The sequence below is a fragment of the Urocitellus parryii genome, chromosome 2, assembly GCF_045843805.1.
Source record: "Urocitellus parryii isolate mUroPar1 chromosome 2, mUroPar1.hap1, whole genome shotgun sequence".
Taxonomy (NCBI): domain Eukaryota; kingdom Metazoa; phylum Chordata; class Mammalia; order Rodentia; family Sciuridae; genus Urocitellus; species Urocitellus parryii.
Window position 1 is genome coordinate 157,862,433 of NC_135532.1, and position 17,475 is coordinate 157,879,907.

The window sequence follows — 17,475 nt, forward strand, 5'->3', positions numbered from 1 at the left end:
GAAATCAATGCTTTCTACTAAAACAATAAATAAATATCTCTAAAACCCTATGAAGAGTATAAAAAAAAAGGAGACCTGAGTGGAAAATATGCATGTAGCTCTCTATACATGGTATAATAAAGTTCTCAATTTTTCCTAAATTAAATATCAACTAATTCCAATTTGAAAAGATTTTTGTTATTGTTGTTACTAAAAGATAATTCTGAAATTCAAATGAGAAATAAGAGCAAAAACAACCAAGAAAATTTTCTAAGAGAACTGTAGAGGAGAAGGGCTCAGAAATTTGCTGACTTACATATTAAGACTTACTAAAAAACTGTAATAACTAAAAGGTTGTGTTACTTGTTCTTGACATTACACATGAATAAGACTAGAAAATAGAACCCAAATTGCAGATGAAATAGAGATATATACATACGGAACTTTTATGAATGATAAAGTGATAAAAATTGAGCATGGTGGGAGGGGGCGCATATCTCTAATCAATGCTTGGGAGGCTGAGGCAATCGGATTGCAAGTATGAGGCCAGCCTCTGCAATTAGTGAGACCTTGTCTCAAAATTAAAAATAAAAGGGTTCTGGATGTAGCTCAGTGGTAAAGCATTCCTGAGCTCAATCCCCAATACTGTAAAAAATAAATATATAAATAAATAAAAATAAAAACTGAATAGTAAAGGGACAATGATCAATTTCAATGGGAGATTTTAATACTGTCCTTTTTAAAACTGCTGACACAAAGTGTGTTGTCATATAGCAAACTTCATCCCATTGGGGGACACAAGCACAATACACTACTTCCAACAGTGGTAGAATATACATTTTTTAAAAAGTGCATATAGAACATTTACAAAAATTGGCTAAGTCACAAGGCGAGTCTCTTTAGATTTTAAAGGATCAACTAACTCATAAAAAGCATATAGAACATCAGCAATTAGTCTAGAAATAATAATAAAAATATAAAACTAGGAAATCTCATGTTCTTAAGATAGATGCTTGTAATCTAGGGTATATATAGGTCAAGGAAGAAATTGCAATGGAAGTTAACATTTTTGAACTGAATAACAACTATATATTAAAACTTACATTATTAGCTAAAGCAGTGCTATGAGGAAAATTTATAGCTTACAATTCATGAGTTAGAAAAAGAATCAAGGTTGAATATCAGTCATTTATGCATGAACTTTAAGACATTAAGAGAACAGAAAGTTAAACATAAAAAGAAGTAATAAGGATAGTTAAATGAAATAAAACATAAAATAGAATCAATAAAACTGACTAGTGCCTAATAATATTTGAAAAAAGAAAGGAAACAAGAGTAATCCAAGTAATCACAAATAAACATAAATATCAATACAAATTCCATAATCATTGAAAAGATGACAGTGAATTCTGCTACTTGCAGTAGTTGCCTGAGTTGTTTCAAAACAACTTCCTGTGAAGAACTAGAAAACAGGAAAAGTCTGCATATTTTCTAGTCCAGAATTATCACCTGAATTACAGATTTATCCACCATTTATTCAACATTATTTCTTAAATTTGATTAGGCATATAAAACATAACACTGAAGTTATCATCTCTATCAAATAGGCTAGGTAATTTTAGATCAATTTTCCCATTGAGAATGACTAAAAATGCTAAACAAAATATGAAAATCAGGGGCAGGATTGTGGCTTAGTGGTAGAGTGCATGCATGAGACACTGGGTTCGATCCCCACAGCACATAAAAATAGAAACAAATAAAATAAATGTATTGTGTCCATCTACAACTAAAAACAATACTTAAAAATATGAAAATCACTGAAAGCAATGGAAAGCCATAATAGCACTGAAAATCTCTGAAGCCAACATGCAGGAGAGGTGGAAGTCCCTTCTCTTTGATAAGCCATGCACTCTAATTTTCCCCTAGTCTTTGCCTATTTGCTTTTCTGTTAGATTTAAGTAATTCACCCAAGGATTGGAATAATTCTAAACTTACTTCTGTTTCATGAGAAAGGGTCTGTTGTCAGTGCCTCGCACATATTCTTTTATTTATTTATTTATTTTTTTAAGTATTTGGCGGATACAACATCTTAGTTTTGTATGTGGTGCTGAGGATCGAACTCGGGCCGCCCGCATGCTAGGCGAGCGCGCTACCACTTGAGCTACATCCCTAGCCCCTCGCACATATTCTTGAAACACTATCTTTTCAGTATGCTCTGGTCAGTTGTGTTTTAATATCTACATCTATGCCTCAAGGCCTGTTTAAAACTGCTGAAAGCTTGTACATCTGGCATTTCGGAAGTTCTTATTAATCCCCCCACCCAAAAGCACTCAATCAATGTATTAAAAGTTATGACATAAATTAGAAGTTATTATATAAATACTCCTTTTCCATTTCCCCTTTAGTCAAGTAAATCTTAGGCTTTTATTTTTCAAGAGTCCAGAGTGTCGCTGTTATATGAACCCCAGTTGCCCATTGTGCTTTATTAAAAGCTTGCTTTTCCTTCTCATCATTTTCCCCTTTCTAACCATTATTCTCTACCTCCCAAATAAACTACTTGCATTCAGGTCTTTTAATTATAGTCTGCTTTTATTAGAACCAAAACAAAAGAATAAGGTGTTTACTAGAGTCCCTGCCGTGCCCTCTAATTTTTCTCTAACTCTGCCTATCTCCTGAGAGCTCTGCCTGGCATCTTAGCCACAAGTGAATTTGGCAGTTGCTTTAGAAAAGTTGTTCTAAGTCTATCTCATGACTTTGGGTCTTCCACCTCTCCTGCATGTTGGCTTCAGAGATTTTCAATGCCGTTATGGCATTCCATTGCTTTCAGTGATTTTCATATTTTATTTAGCATTTTTAGTCATTCTCATCAGGAGGATTGATCTGAAATTACCTAGCCTGTTTGACAGAGGTATAACTTTAGTGTTATGTTTTATATGCCTATTCAAATTCAAGAAATAATATTGAATAAATAGTTGAATATATGAGTCTGTAATTCAGGTGACAATTGTGGACTAGAAAAATAAATTCGGAAACTATCAGTTTGTAGATAATATTTTAAAATATAACAGTGGATTACTTTAGGGAATGTGTGTTGATAACAAAAGAGATTTATTGAGTCATCTGCTGGGGAGACTGAAATACAGTATCTAGTTAGTTAGGAGAAAAGAAGGAAAGTATTATATACTGGAAATCAAGTTTACAAAGTGTAGATTAGGGCTGGGGATGTAGTTCAGTAGTAGAGCACTTGCCTAGCCTGTGTGTCCCTGGGTTCAATCCTCAGTAACACACAGGCACACACACATACAAAGAAATTATAGATTAAATTTTTCACAGGTTATATACATCATTAAATACAATATAATTTAAAGCATTTGAGGGTACAACTTTGAGGAATCAGCACACAGAAAAGACATAGTTCTTTAATTTTATCCATGTGAATAACAAAGTAGGTAGAAAACAAAAGTGCATATTAGCTCATTTCCTCTAATTTGGTATAAAATGCTTGTCCTGATTTTTGATAGTACTGTCATAGTTTCTATTTACCACAGACTCAGGGCTGGAAAGAAGATTTTACCTATACTTGTGAAGAGAAATAATGAGAGTAAAGTAGGATTACTTCTTTTACTCTGAAGTAGGAGTTGATGTTGCCAACCTCTTGCTTTTAGTGTTTATAGGAAATAGTTACAAACGAGATTCATCAACTACTTATAATTAACAAACATGAGTATACCTGGGTGCTGTAGATTTTTTGAAAACCATCTTTATCTGTTCCAATTTTTCTATAGTGAGCATGTATTATTGGTATAATATAAATATCTATAGGTATTTGTTCTAACTTAAAGAAATTCTCAACTAACCTATTTTTCAGAGAGAAGTTGCAGCAAATAGCCAGAATGGGGAGGAAATTGTTCCTGCTTTAACTTTACGTTTTTTGATAACACAATTGGAAACAGCACTTAGGAACATTCAAGCTACTAATTATACTGTAAGTATATTCCTTGAAATAATGGAACTTGGTCAGCATTTATTTTTTTCAGAGCCTCAAAAAAATTTATAGTCCCATTGTCTCAATGTAATATCCCTACTTGACTTATATGCCCATATTAACAAGTCAGGAATTTAGAATTGCCTCACAAAATTGATTTTTCAAGACTATCACTTAAGTGATAGAAACAGACTAAATAAAAAAAACTGCAGATGAAGTGGAACAAAGCAGACTGTACAAAGAAAGCATTTGGGGGAATGTCACAAAAAAGACGTACAGTTAGTCATCCATAGCCACAGGTTCAATAGATCTGAATTTAACCAACTACAAACCAAAAAGGTAGTTAGGCCTATAATAGTTGTATCTGTATTTAATATGCACATACTTTTTAATCATATTATTATCCCTTAAACAATAGTGCATAATAACTAATTTTGTAGCATTTACATTGTATTTGATATTGTAAGTAATCTAAAGGTGATTTATAATATGTGGGAGGATTTTAGTAGATTACATGCAAATACTCTATCATTTTTAAAACCTTTTTTTAATGTAGATGGACACCATACCTTTTTTATTTATTTATGTTTAGATGTGCTGAGGATGAATCCCAGCACCTCACACATGCTGGGCAAGCACTCTAGCACTGAGCTACAACCTCAGCCCAATAGTCTATCATTATATGTAAGAGATACAGCATCTCTAAAAGGGGTAGGGTCCTGGAACCAACCCCTCATGATAATAAAGGACAACAGCAAGCACTGGACAATATTCTATGGTAATACATGATAAGAACAAGTTTTACACATCTTAGAGAGTACCCAGGACAGTAAGTATGCGCCATTACACTGTGTCACCAACATGTACCTTTAACCTCTGCTTAAGAGTGCTTATTTTTACTCATTTTGCCCATGATCATCTTAAGTGGACAGCATGTTTTAATGCAGGAACATCAATGCATTTTTATTTAGAGGTGTAAGCCGATTTATCTTTTCTTCTTTTACCTCTAGAGAAGAGTACATAGAATTTATTTCCTCCCTTTATCTTACTTCCATATGTGACTACATCTCTATAATGAACTTATTCTAGCTCTCTATCAAAAAACTGTTTGAGTTATCAGAAACTTGAACTTGTAGAACTATGCTTTCCAAATTAGGAATGAAAAGTCATGAACTTCAAAAATAAGAATAAGATGTTTACATAGAAAGACAAAAATTGCATGAATAAGGTGTTTACATAGAAAGACACTAATGGCATGAATAAGGTGTTTACATAGAAAGACAAAAATTGCATGATGTCACTGATATGTGCAATCTAAAAAATGTTGAATTTGTACAAATAGAGAATAGAATAGCACTTTTCCCGAGGATAAAGAAGGGGAGATGGAGATATTGGTCAAAAAAAAAAAAATAGAAAATTTCATTTAAATTGGAGAAATAATAAGTTTAAGAGATATTATGCAACATTGTGGCTATAGTTAATAATGATATATTGCATTTTTAATAATGTGAATTAGATTTTAAGTCTTACTACATAAAATGATAAATATGTGAGATCATGCATGTTAGTTATCTTGATTTAGCCATTCTGAAACCGGTTATAGCTAGCTGGGTACAGTGGCACACAACTGTAATCCCAGAAGCTCAGGAAGCTGAGGCAGAAGGATCAAAGCCAGCAGGAGTTCAAAGGTAGGAGTTCAAAGCCAGCCTCAGCAAAGCAACTCATCAAGACAGTGTCTCTAAATAAAATACAAAATAGAACTGGGGATGTGCCTTAGTGGTCATGTCCCCTAAGTTCAATCCCTTGTATCCTCCATTAATTTAGCCAGTTTACTTTACTACTACTACCATTACTACTACTACTAACAATAATAATAATAAAAGGGCAATAAAATAAAAAATCAATTTTTGGTATAACTTGAATCTGTAAACTGAATTCTGCATATATGTAGAAAGATAGATTATGGTTATCTTCAAAAAGTACTGTTTAAGTGCCATAAAAGATAGTCCTAAAATAAAATATTCCATATTATAAGGATGTACAAAGGGGTTAAACATTAATCCTTATTTAGTTTTTGCAGAATACTTGCAGAAATAAAGAGGTTCTAGATGTATTCAAAAAAGAATCCAAAGAAAAGGAAGTTTGCATCTTGGTATCCCTAGGATGTGTATCTACTGCTGCTTGCTAATCAGATTGACAATCAATGAAGTATAACAGTATATAATGAACATTGTGCAAGTTTTTTCAAAGATGAATCTTGAACAGAAATAGGAAATGGAAGAGTTCCCTCTCTTGGTAGCACTTGTGAGCTGACTTTTAATGTTATGATCAAACCTACTGCTATATCCAAATTGTTCTCCTTGTCCTTGAAGACCATCAAGGAGGAGCAAGACCACTTTGTTTGTAAGAGGCAGCACTGGGTTGCAGGGGTGGAGTGTAGATGCCAGTCACATCTGTAGCCATTTGGTTCTAGTACTTCAAATCATCTTTGCTAACTGGGATAAGATAGGGAAAAAAGGGCAGAGATAAGGTCATATGTCGGACCACCCTCCGACAGAGGTTGAGGAGAATCACTAGACCAGCTAGTGAGTGTCTCCGGGCTGAGCGAGAGGGTGAGTGTCGTGACCCGGCCCGCCACCCTGCCTGGGAAAAATCACACCGAGTTGGGAGTTGAGTCAGCCGAGATGGCGAAGCAACTCAGTTTATTGTGGAGGGAGAGGACTTATATAGAGAGGAGAAGGGAGGTGGGGGCAAAGGCAGGGGCCAATCAGAGATCGGAGAGTCCCCCAGATTGGGGTAGCCTAGGCACCCCAGTTACAGAAACAGATCCCTATTACCCTAGTTGCAGAAACAGAGCCCCGTTACCCTAGTTGCAGAAACAGAGCCCCTTTACCCTAGTTGCAGAAACAGAGCCCCATTACCCTAGTTGCAGAAACAATACCCCATTAGATATGTGTGCCCCGTTGCTGGGGAGTTATTCTTTGTGTTTGTGGAAGCCATATCTTGGGGCCGTTCAGGCATGTATATGGAAGCCATTTCTCAAGCTCTAACTGTCATGTACATGGAGAATCACAAAACCAGAATCCCAAGACTGGGGATTTCTTTTTCCCCAGCAATTGCACTTCTGTGGTCAGCAGAGGTCCCAACAGTCATAAATATGCTGCTTTTGAAATTTCTGAAGTTTTTTGCCCTCTGATTATAGTATTACCACAATTCTGCATCTTGTTCTCAAAAATGTTTTTATTTAGAATTGCATGAGGCACAGACTATTGTACAAAGCTGATTTTTTTAAAAAAATTGCAAAATGATAACCACATTTATTTAATGTTTACTACATGATAGCCAGTTTTCTGAGCACTTTGTAAAGATTAGTTTATCTACTCTTTGTAATATTCCCATTTTTTAGTTTAGGAAACCGAGGCATAAAAGTTAAATAACTTGCTAATTTCCAGGTAGTAAGTAGTAGAGTTAGTATACAATCCATATAGTGTTGGCTTCAGAGTCTATGCTCTCAACTATGACATTGTACTGACTCTTCAGAGATGGGAATTTTAAGGTGGAAACCAGTTAGAAAGTACAGGAAGTTTGTAAACTTATTTAGTCCATTGAAAACAAACATGACATCTGTTTCCACAACTTTTTGAAGCCAAACTTCTAATTCTCTTCATTTGTCTCACAGATACATACAGTTGGTCATAAGAAGTGTGCTAGGGTGAGGGAATACTGTTAGATCAACATAAAAAGGAAGTTTATATCTTAACGGATGTTAATCATCCTTATACCTGGAAAAAACTTGCTTATGGTATGAGGCAACCCCCATTAGAACACTTCACGTGACAGTTGTATAGAGTACAGTTGTACTCTTCAGTCAGTATAGAGTGTAAGAGTAGTGGACTTAAAGGTCTTCAGAGAAACAGAACTAGTTTATGTTCTATATACACACACACACCAAAATATGTATATACACATATATATATATGATTTATTATGAAGAAAGAATGTGTATTATATCTGTGTGTGTGTGTGTGTGAGTATACACATACATACATCTACAGCTGGAAACTCAGAACCAGAGGAGCCAGTAGTATATATCATAGTCCAAGAGCAGAAAATAAGATTCGTTATCCTTTCTTAGACAAGTATACAAGAAGCAAAAATGGTGACTTCTTCCTTCTTTGGCCTTTTGTTCTATTCAGACCCTCAGTGAATTGAAAGATGCCTACCCATGTGTGGAGGGTAATCAGATACTAAGTCTATCAATTCAAAGGCCAATCTCTCTGAATACACCCTCGCAGACACACCTAGAATTAATGTTTAATATGGGCCGCCTGTAACTTGTCCAGTTGACAGATAAAATTAGCCCTCATTAATAGAATGAAAAATATTTTTCTCCACAGATAATTGTTTTAACTTTTCATTTTAAGATAATTATAGATTCACAAATGTTCTAACTGTGTAATAAAAGGAGATCTTAGTGTATCCTTAGCCAGTTTACTTCCAATAGTTATTACTTCCAACATTTTAAAGGTCGGGCGAGCATTGGAGGAAGAGACCACCAAGAGACTGTCTCATGCAACAGCAAGGGGTTTATTTGGGGTCCAGCATGCTGGGGCTCAGAGCTCACTTGAATAGAGCAAAGAGAGAGAGCCCTGAGAACAGCTTAAGCAGAGCTTATATACTTTTCTTGGAGAGGGCAGGGAGGGAAGTTCATTGATGGATGGGTCAGGGTGAGTGGGTGGTTTGCCTGCAACCGGATGAGTTGCAGTTTGGCAGTTGGGGGACAGCACATTCTGGGAACAAGATTAGCAAACAGTTCTCAAGATAATTATAGATTCACAAATGTTCTAACTGTGTAATAAAAGGAGATCTTAGTGTATCCTTTAGCCAGTTTACTTCCAATAGTTATTACCTCCAGCATGACTACAGTACATTATTAAAACAAGAAAATTTACAGTATTATGATAATGTTCTGTCACTGGTCTTTAAGACACCTTCATTCATGTTCAGAGACTTGCTACAAGGACTAGAGTCAGCATATTGTACTAATTGCGAAAGATTTATTACACTGTTGTAGTAAAGATCTATAACAGATCACAAGGGGAAAAGACACAGATAGAATCTCAAGGAATCTATATGTAGGTTTCCCTGTGTTTTCTCCTGCGTGTACTCAGGGCATTGTATGCTCTCCCTCTTCCCTCTCAACCCCAGTAACACAAATGTAGCAACATCTGTATTGCTTCTGCCAGGGGTAGTCCATTAGACATTCAAGTGTTCCACATTTTTATTGGTTGGTTGTCTGAGGGATCCTTTGCCTGGTATGTATCAAAATTTCAAATTACCAGAAAAAAAAATTCCCAGATTTTCAGCATAAATCTCATTATCATAAATTTCAGTTCGACAGTTGAAGCCCAGCAAGCCATCTTCAACGGCTAGAAAATAGTGGGGGAAAAAAAATGAAACCCAAGTTCCAATACAAAAGCTAAGGATCAACCTTGTAGGCAGGCCTTAATAAGGATATTAGTATCATGCCAGCTATGTTGATTATTTTATGCACAGGCATGTATAGTTCTGTGACATTTTATCACAAGTGTGTATTTGTATAATCATTATCATAGTCAGTTCATGCTACCTTTGTAGTTATACCTTTCCCTTCTACCTCGCTTCCTTCCCTTATCCTTAATCTGTCTCCATCTCTGTAATTTTGAGTAAACGCTATTTAAATGAAGTAAATATCTACACATTTAAAATTTTTTACTGAAGAAATGATAAGCTTTATTTTTATATTTTTAAAACAAAACCAACATGTGGAGAGTAAAGGATTTTGATGTCAGAGATGATTGAATTTTTTTCAGATGGGTGGTAGATACTTGCCTGTTCATTATTATATTATTTCCTAAAGTATTCTTGATACATAAAATATAGAATTTTTAAATTTTTAAAAAATTTAATATAATGAATTACATTTGCTTTTATTTTTAAAAATTTCTCTTCTTAAATTATAAAATTGATCTAAACATGCATACTCTATAGTTTTGATTATATAATTGACAAAATAATAATTCTTAACGTTTTTCATAATTATTAAGTAGGCCAAGGATATTTAATTAAACTTGTATACCAAGAAGTAGCTTGGTCTGTTTAACATATATTTTTTTTTCTTTGCAGGCATACCAAATTAATATTGGTTATTATTTGACATTACTGTTTTTATATGGAGTAGCACTCACTGAAAGAGGAAAGAAAGAGGTATGTAGTATGTGTTATTTGCCCATTATGTTAACTTTATTTTAGCAAATTAAAATGCTGACTTTTAAAACTTCTCTAGAAATTGAAACCTTTCAGTGCCTTTTTTGACATGTATTTACACTGCTCTAACTTTACCTTTTTTAAAGTGATTTTTTTAGATGCTTACCATTTGTGTAAAATAGAAGATTGATTTGCTGCTTTAACTTGTACAGCACATTTTACTTCATTTGCTAATATGCCTTAATCTCTATGTTCTTAATCTTACCCCTTTTGTAAAATATGAGTTCTACCGCAAAATTTTTTGTTAAATAAAGTGCAAATAAATAAAAATTGGGGAGTTAACTAGAAAATTTCTAAAGTTTCCTTCAAACTTACATTTTCTTTTTTTTCACTGATTTTTAATGTTTTCTTTGCAGCCTCGAGATTTCTTTCACTTTTTTTTCCTAAATGGGTATTTTTTACATGATATCATAAACATATAAATATGACTTATTAGGTGAACTAGAATATTTTTAAGTATAAAAACTGAGGACATTTCTATTTTAAATAATTTCATGTAATACTAATTATCATTCTGTCTGATGTACTAGAGAACATTTGTAAGGCTTTGAAGGATTTTTTCTGCTTGCTTTTTCCAGACCATTGCTATTATACCTGTTTTATTATTTATAGCTAAAGCACCTTTTGGAATTGATCCTGAGCTTTACCTCCAAATCTATATTACTTATGATCTATCTGTTGCTTTCCCAAATGAGGTTATATCTATGGTCAATGAGTCACTTCTTTCCAGTTTGAAAAATTAGAATTCTGCTATAATTAGAAGGAAACATTAAGAATGACAGAGAATTATGCTCTAGTAGTGATCAGAAAAACACTTATTTTGACTAGTAATATTTTCCAATTTCAAATACAAAAATTGTTATATAACTTTCACTTTGAAACACTGGATAAAGATGTTATGATTAGAGATATTGTATTCTTTCATAAATATTTTCAGTTCTGAATGCATTGTCTTTGTGATCATATACATAGATGGTAAGATTGAAGTTGTAAATAAGTGAAATGATTGGATCATCCTCAAAAATGCCTAATATCTCCAGTTTGGGAAATAATTGTTTATTATAAAAGAACAAAATTCTTTTCACATCAGCCAAACCAGTTTTATGTCACTACAGGATTATACAGAAGCTGAGAATAAATTTCTGGTGATGAAGATGGTAATTCAAGAAAATGAAATTTGTGAAAACTTTATGTGTTTAGTTTATTTTGGACGTGGTTTACTTCGATGTGCACAGAAGAGGTAAAGATTTTAAATAGTGGCTAGATCTTTCAGCATCATCAACTTTTAATTTGTGAAATGGAAATGACATTTACACAGTATGTCAGGCATCATAACATTGTGAACTCATACTGCTTTGTCTGTCTTCATCTTTTCCTATAGAAAATAATTTATTTAATATACTTGAGAATATTAAATACCAAACTTAACACACCATGACAATAAGAGGAACTCTGACTTTGACATTAGCTTTGGAGTCTGACAAACCTGCATTCAGATGCATTTTCTATCACCCTAAGAAACTTAATGTTGTTAAGACCTATCGTTTTTTTCTTATCTCTAAACTAGAAATAATATAGTGTTCACCTCATAAGGACGTTATAGGTGATGAACAGTGCCCAAGACACAAAAAATACAATACTTAATAAATGAACAGTGGTTGTAGTTATTAATGTTACCATTGACTTAAAATAATGTTGTCAAAATATAAGTAAACTTGTAAAGAATTGAAAGGGTACAAGTGCTAAGTTTGGGGAATGTTTTAAATGTTTACATTTTTTTGGAAAGTGAAATTGTACAAAGGAAACTATATAGATTATCTATTCACTTCCTATATGGATATCTTTTACTTTTGTAGCATCTTTCATTCATTTTGTTTACTAAGCATCTGTCATATTCTAGAAATTGTGCTAGGTATTAAGAGTATAGTAGTTTAAAATTGTCTTATTTTCATGTAACTGACAGTATGGTGAAAGATATAGACCTTAATTAAATACAGTTATAAAATATTTAATTATGAAATGTGATAAACGGTGAAGGGCTATGAAGGAAAACATAATGAACAGTCTAAGTCTTTACTGGAACTCCAATTTGGTTCTGAGAACCAGAAGTCTCCACTGAGGAAATTGTGGTTCAGTGAGATCCGATGGATGAATTAGGGAGTTTACTTAAGCAAACCCTTGTAAGGGAGTAGGTCAAATAATTGGATTCCTAAAAGTGTCTCCTGTGTGGTAGTTTTTGGTTCTATATAAGGTTTATCTACTACTCACTGGCATACCTGTTTTTCACTGGTGTATCCAGTAGACTTCTCACTTCCTACTTACTATGACTGATTAGCATGATACCATCAATGTAGTGGGCTAGTGTTATGCTTTTCAGAATTTAAAGATGATCAGAATCTTTTCAGCCTATATTGTGACAGAATGTAAGAATTAACTGTAATCTAAGACAAGACAAAGAATATGTACTGGTGTCTTTCCCTTAGAATGCAAACTACTTTTTATTCTCTTTACTGATGGGCAAAGGAGGAAATCTATTTTCTAGACCATCTATTAATAGAAAACACAGTTGTATGGCAGCATCATTATAGAGGACAACCACCACTGAGTTTCTCAAGGCACTGGTGCTTTTCTTAACTCTTTTTCCTGCATTAATGAAACTAATGTCTTCTCTCTGAGCCTTTCCATGAACATTATCTAATAACAGGTTCTTTCTGGACTTTTTTATTGTGTGTGGGTGTGTGGGGGCCAGAGTTTGAGGGGAGAGAGAGAAACAGAGAGAGATATGTGCTGGGGATTGAACCCAGGGCCTCATGCATGCTAGGCAAGTGCTATTATCACTGAGCCACAGCCATAGCCCAGGTTAAGTCCATTCTAACATTCTTACCTCCACAAGCCTCCTGACTCTTTCAGTAATCTGCCAAAAAATGCTTAGCATTTCTTCTTCATTTACTGTAGGCCATCATTCAAATTTTTAGGAGCCTCTCAGCAGCATGTCAGTACTGGCTTCAGGTATCCTTGCTAGGAAAGTAAATTTTAAATTCTGTAAGAGTTGTCTCATATCAGTATACAGTCCTCTATCCAGCCCATTGGCTTTGCTTTCTTGAGATCTACTCCCACACTTGTTGTTGCTTAAATATGCATACCTGTAGGTTCTGCAATTCTTAGAATAAGCTTTTTATTCCCGAGACCCTTTTATTCCCTTTTGGACCCTTTTATATTTGACCCTAGACGTACTAGTCTGAAGGTAGTGACTATAGGTTGAGGAAGATCTTGAGAAGGAAGGGCATCATCCTTTGGGACTTGTGTCTCTTGTGTTTTTGTATAGTTTCTAAGTTCAAGGAGGCTGTTGTCTTTTAACAAAAAAACGGTCTTTGCCAGTTGGATGATTCAGTCAGAATTTAGAGAGTCAGTGTTTCTGAGCACATTCCATTAAATATCCTCATTTTAGATTTTGCAGAATCCTCTCATTCCCCACAAAAGCCCTGACCTAGCAAAGTAGTCCTGTTGTGGCTATGCATTTGAATTTTTTTTTTTTTTTTTTTTTTTTTTTTTTAGTTTTACCCTTGTAACTAAATCCCAGGCCTTATTTGCAGCATAGTCTACCCTTATCTCTAGAGGAGGTGAGAATTCTTTAAATGTTTCTGTCTTCTAGTTTTATAGTGTACTTATTGATAGCTGCAGTCTGTAGAGGCTTATATATTAGGTCTTATTTGCAGTTTATTCCATTTTAGGATTAAAATCTGGCCCTTTTAGCACAAATTATCTTTATGGATACAGAAGATGAAAGTCTCTTTAAATGCTACCTTAGAGCCTTCTGGCTTTCACAGTATATTCTGGGATAATAATTGGCTGACCAGTGTCTGTCTCTTTCTTCAGGGCCTACAGGAGAGTTAACAAAAGCCATCCAGTTAACAAAGCTAACCTCTTTAATTACTATGGCTCCCATACTGTTAAAACTTGAGCCACTACATAATCCATTGCCTCCCCTTCTATCTATATTTCAGCCCAATCTTCCACAAATGAGAATCCTAGAATTTACATGACAGAGGTTATTACAACCCTATTTACCACACAAACTTGATAACTTGTTATGTCATTTTTAAACTATACAGTATTAGAGTTTCATTCAAACTAACCTATTCTAAAATGCCTTACAGATATAATGGAGGACTGCTAGAATTTCATAAAAGCTTACAAGAAATAGGAGATACAAGTGATCATTGGTTTGACATAGATCCTACAGAAGATGGAGATTTACCTACAACTTTTAAAGTAAGAAATTATTTAGGAATAACATTTCATTTCACTAATTGGAATCATGTTTGGTAAATTTTATTTAAAAACTACATTATATTCTATGGCAAGCACCCTCTTTTATTGAAAATTACCTTTTAAGAAACAACTTTGATTTCATTATCTATTCTATATGTAATGTAAGTATGATTCGTCAAGTACAGAGTAGCAGCATTTTCCATAACAGGAAAGTTAATATCCGTACTAGTCTAGTACTTCATGAATAGAACCAAATGTAATAGATGGCATTGTTTTTTTCTAATTATTTATTTTTGTTACCTAATTTAATTCATAATGCACTAAATGCTTTGTTCAGAAAACTTGGAAAATGTAAAACTATCCAAAGATAAAAGTTAAATTCACATGTATTTATTCAGTGAAAAAACAATTGTTAACATTTTCATTTATGTCTATTCACATATATACCTATGCATATAAACACATACCCTTTATTTTTTTTATACCTTTATTTTTGCTAAATTGCTATATTATATACATATATTTGTAGCCTGGAAATTTATAGTGTTTTAATTTTCTAGTAATTAGATTCTTATATAATATGATTTTTGCAGTTCCACTTTAATTTACTTAACCATTCCCTGCTATTAAACATTTAGTTTGTCCTAAACGTTTCGATTTTTAACTCTTAATATGAAGTGATCTTTGCATATTTCTCACATCATTCCCTTAGAATAAATTTTCTAAGTTTGAATTGTAAAACAAGTGTTTACACACTTGTAAAGTTGTTGATAATATATTCCTATATGCTGTTTCAGGAAATTGTGCCAGCTTATAGTCTTAAGACAGTGTAAGAGTCCCAGTCCCCTGAACTTTTACTCTTTTTCTTTTGGGTAATTTTTATTCAAAGCCATGTAGGTCTCTTTTTAATTTACTTAGTATGAAAATAGCTATACCAGGTTTCTCCTGGTTAATGTTTGAATGGAATGTGTTTTTCCAAGCTTCTAACTTTAAACCTTTTTGTAGCCTTATATTTTAGTTGTCTTTAAGGCCAAAAATATTCTTTAAACTAAACAGGGACATTTCATTTTAAAAAAATGAGATTAGATTATCCTGGAAGCTATAGCAATTCAAAATTTATATATACCTAGTAATATAGTCCCAGAATACATAGGACAAAAGTTGACAACTGAAAGAAGTAATCAAAAAATCCCAGTCACTGTGGGTGTGTGTATATCTGTGTACACCCAAGGTCTCACACATGCTAAGCAAGCACTGTACTACTGAGCTACATTTCCAGTCTACAATGGAATATTTTAATATACCTTTTTCACTTAACAATAGACTTCATAAATGGCCTTTGGCATTGTCATGATAAACATATGAAGTTTAACTTTAAATTATTAATTAGCAATAATTTTGTATACTTTTTAGGTATTAAACTATATCACCCTAAAGCATTCCCAGCATAATCTTTACTGTTTGTTTTTCCTTCTTTTAGAATAATTTTCTATATTATCCAGATTATGTTCAATGAATTTTTATATTATGCAGTGTAATACAATATATGCAGTTTGACAAAAAGACTTAAGAGTTCTTGCTTTGCCATTTCTAACTACAATTCCTGCTCCCTATATTTGACTCCTTCTAAGTTTTTAGTCATTTTCTTTGTTTTTTACATATTTTTCAAAGAAAGTACTGCTATTTAAAAAAAATTTGTCCATTTTAGGTTTTATTTTGACTTTCCACTATAAGGGGTTAGCCCTCTTATACAAAATACATCTCTTTGACTCTTACACACATACACAAACACACAACAGCTCCCATCTTACTAGTAGTTTTAAATTTTTATTAAATTGTCCTTATCCTAGGGATTTCCTTTACTTCTCTCCTGTGTAGAATCTTTCATGTGTCAGAACTCAAGTTTTCTCTTTCTACTTTGCTCCTGGTTTTGGTGTTGCACCTCCTGCAGCAGCTTTCCATAGAAGAGTGCTTCCTTAGGAAGTAAATTTTTTAAGAACTTTAAGTCTCAAAATAATTTATCTTTGTACACTTTACTTATATGTGGTCATAGAACCGTAGGTTGAAAATAATTTTACTTCATTTTTTAGAAATGTTTTTCTGTTATCTTCTAGATTCTAGTATTACTTTTGAGAAATCTGATGTCATTCTGGTTTTCAGCCTTTTACATGTGACCCGTTGCATTGTCTTCTTTCCATTTTCTTTCTGAGGATTTTTGAAGGATATCTTGTATATCCCCAGTGTTCTGAACTTATGTTTTTGGTTCTGAAATATTTTCTTGATTTATGTATCTGATAATTTCTTTTTAATTTTCTCTTATTTCTTTTTAGTTTTCTCTTATTTCTGCTTATTATTCACATACTTTGTATATTTAACCCATTAAATAATATTTATAATTAGATACAGAATTTCTAATATTATATTTTATCATTTTACCTTCTTGCAAAGGTTTTCAGCTTTATCTTCCTGAATGACTGATATTCATGAAATAATCATATGCTCTCAGAAAATTAGCAGTAATACTATTTGAAATGTTCTAATACTATCCCTCTAAAGGATAAGTGTTTATGACCTTATTAGTTAAGACCTGATAATGTGTTTTTCACTTATCAGCAATTTTAAAATTAGAAGTTGTATTTCAAGTTGTAACCTTGGCAGTTGAAAGCATATTTTTGTACTGTACTTTTGCCAGTGTCCTAGGGCCCAATTCTGATATTGAGATATATATTATATATATATTTATCTATCTACCTATCTCTCTATATATGTATATATAATATATATATAATTTCTTAAGCAAGTAATTCTTGATAGGAACATGCCAAGTGTTTTACTATAGGTTAGATGGAAAAAAGAAACATAGCTTCAAACATACATTTTTCTCCTTTCTCCATGTTTCTATCACTCTGTAAAATTCAGTATTTACAGTTTTG

At 33.2% G+C, this 17,475-nt stretch overlaps 1 protein-coding gene across 6 annotated transcripts in view; it reads left to right on the plus strand.

Moving 5' to 3' along the window:
- The window catches only part of Dzip3 (DAZ interacting zinc finger protein 3), a 96,717-nt gene that overhangs the window by 16,822 nt on the left and 62,420 nt on the right, over positions 1–17,475 (plus strand). For all 6 annotated transcript variants that reach the window (XM_077795337.1, XM_026394674.2, XM_026394696.2 and 3 more), the window contains 4 exons: positions 3,848–3,964; positions 10,130–10,210; positions 11,386–11,510; positions 14,428–14,542. In XM_077795337.1, coding sequence (XP_077651463.1) covers positions 3,848–3,964; positions 10,130–10,210; positions 11,386–11,510; positions 14,428–14,542 — 438 coding nt within the window. The remainder of the gene's footprint in view (positions 1–3,847; positions 3,965–10,129; positions 10,211–11,385; positions 11,511–14,427; positions 14,543–17,475) is intronic.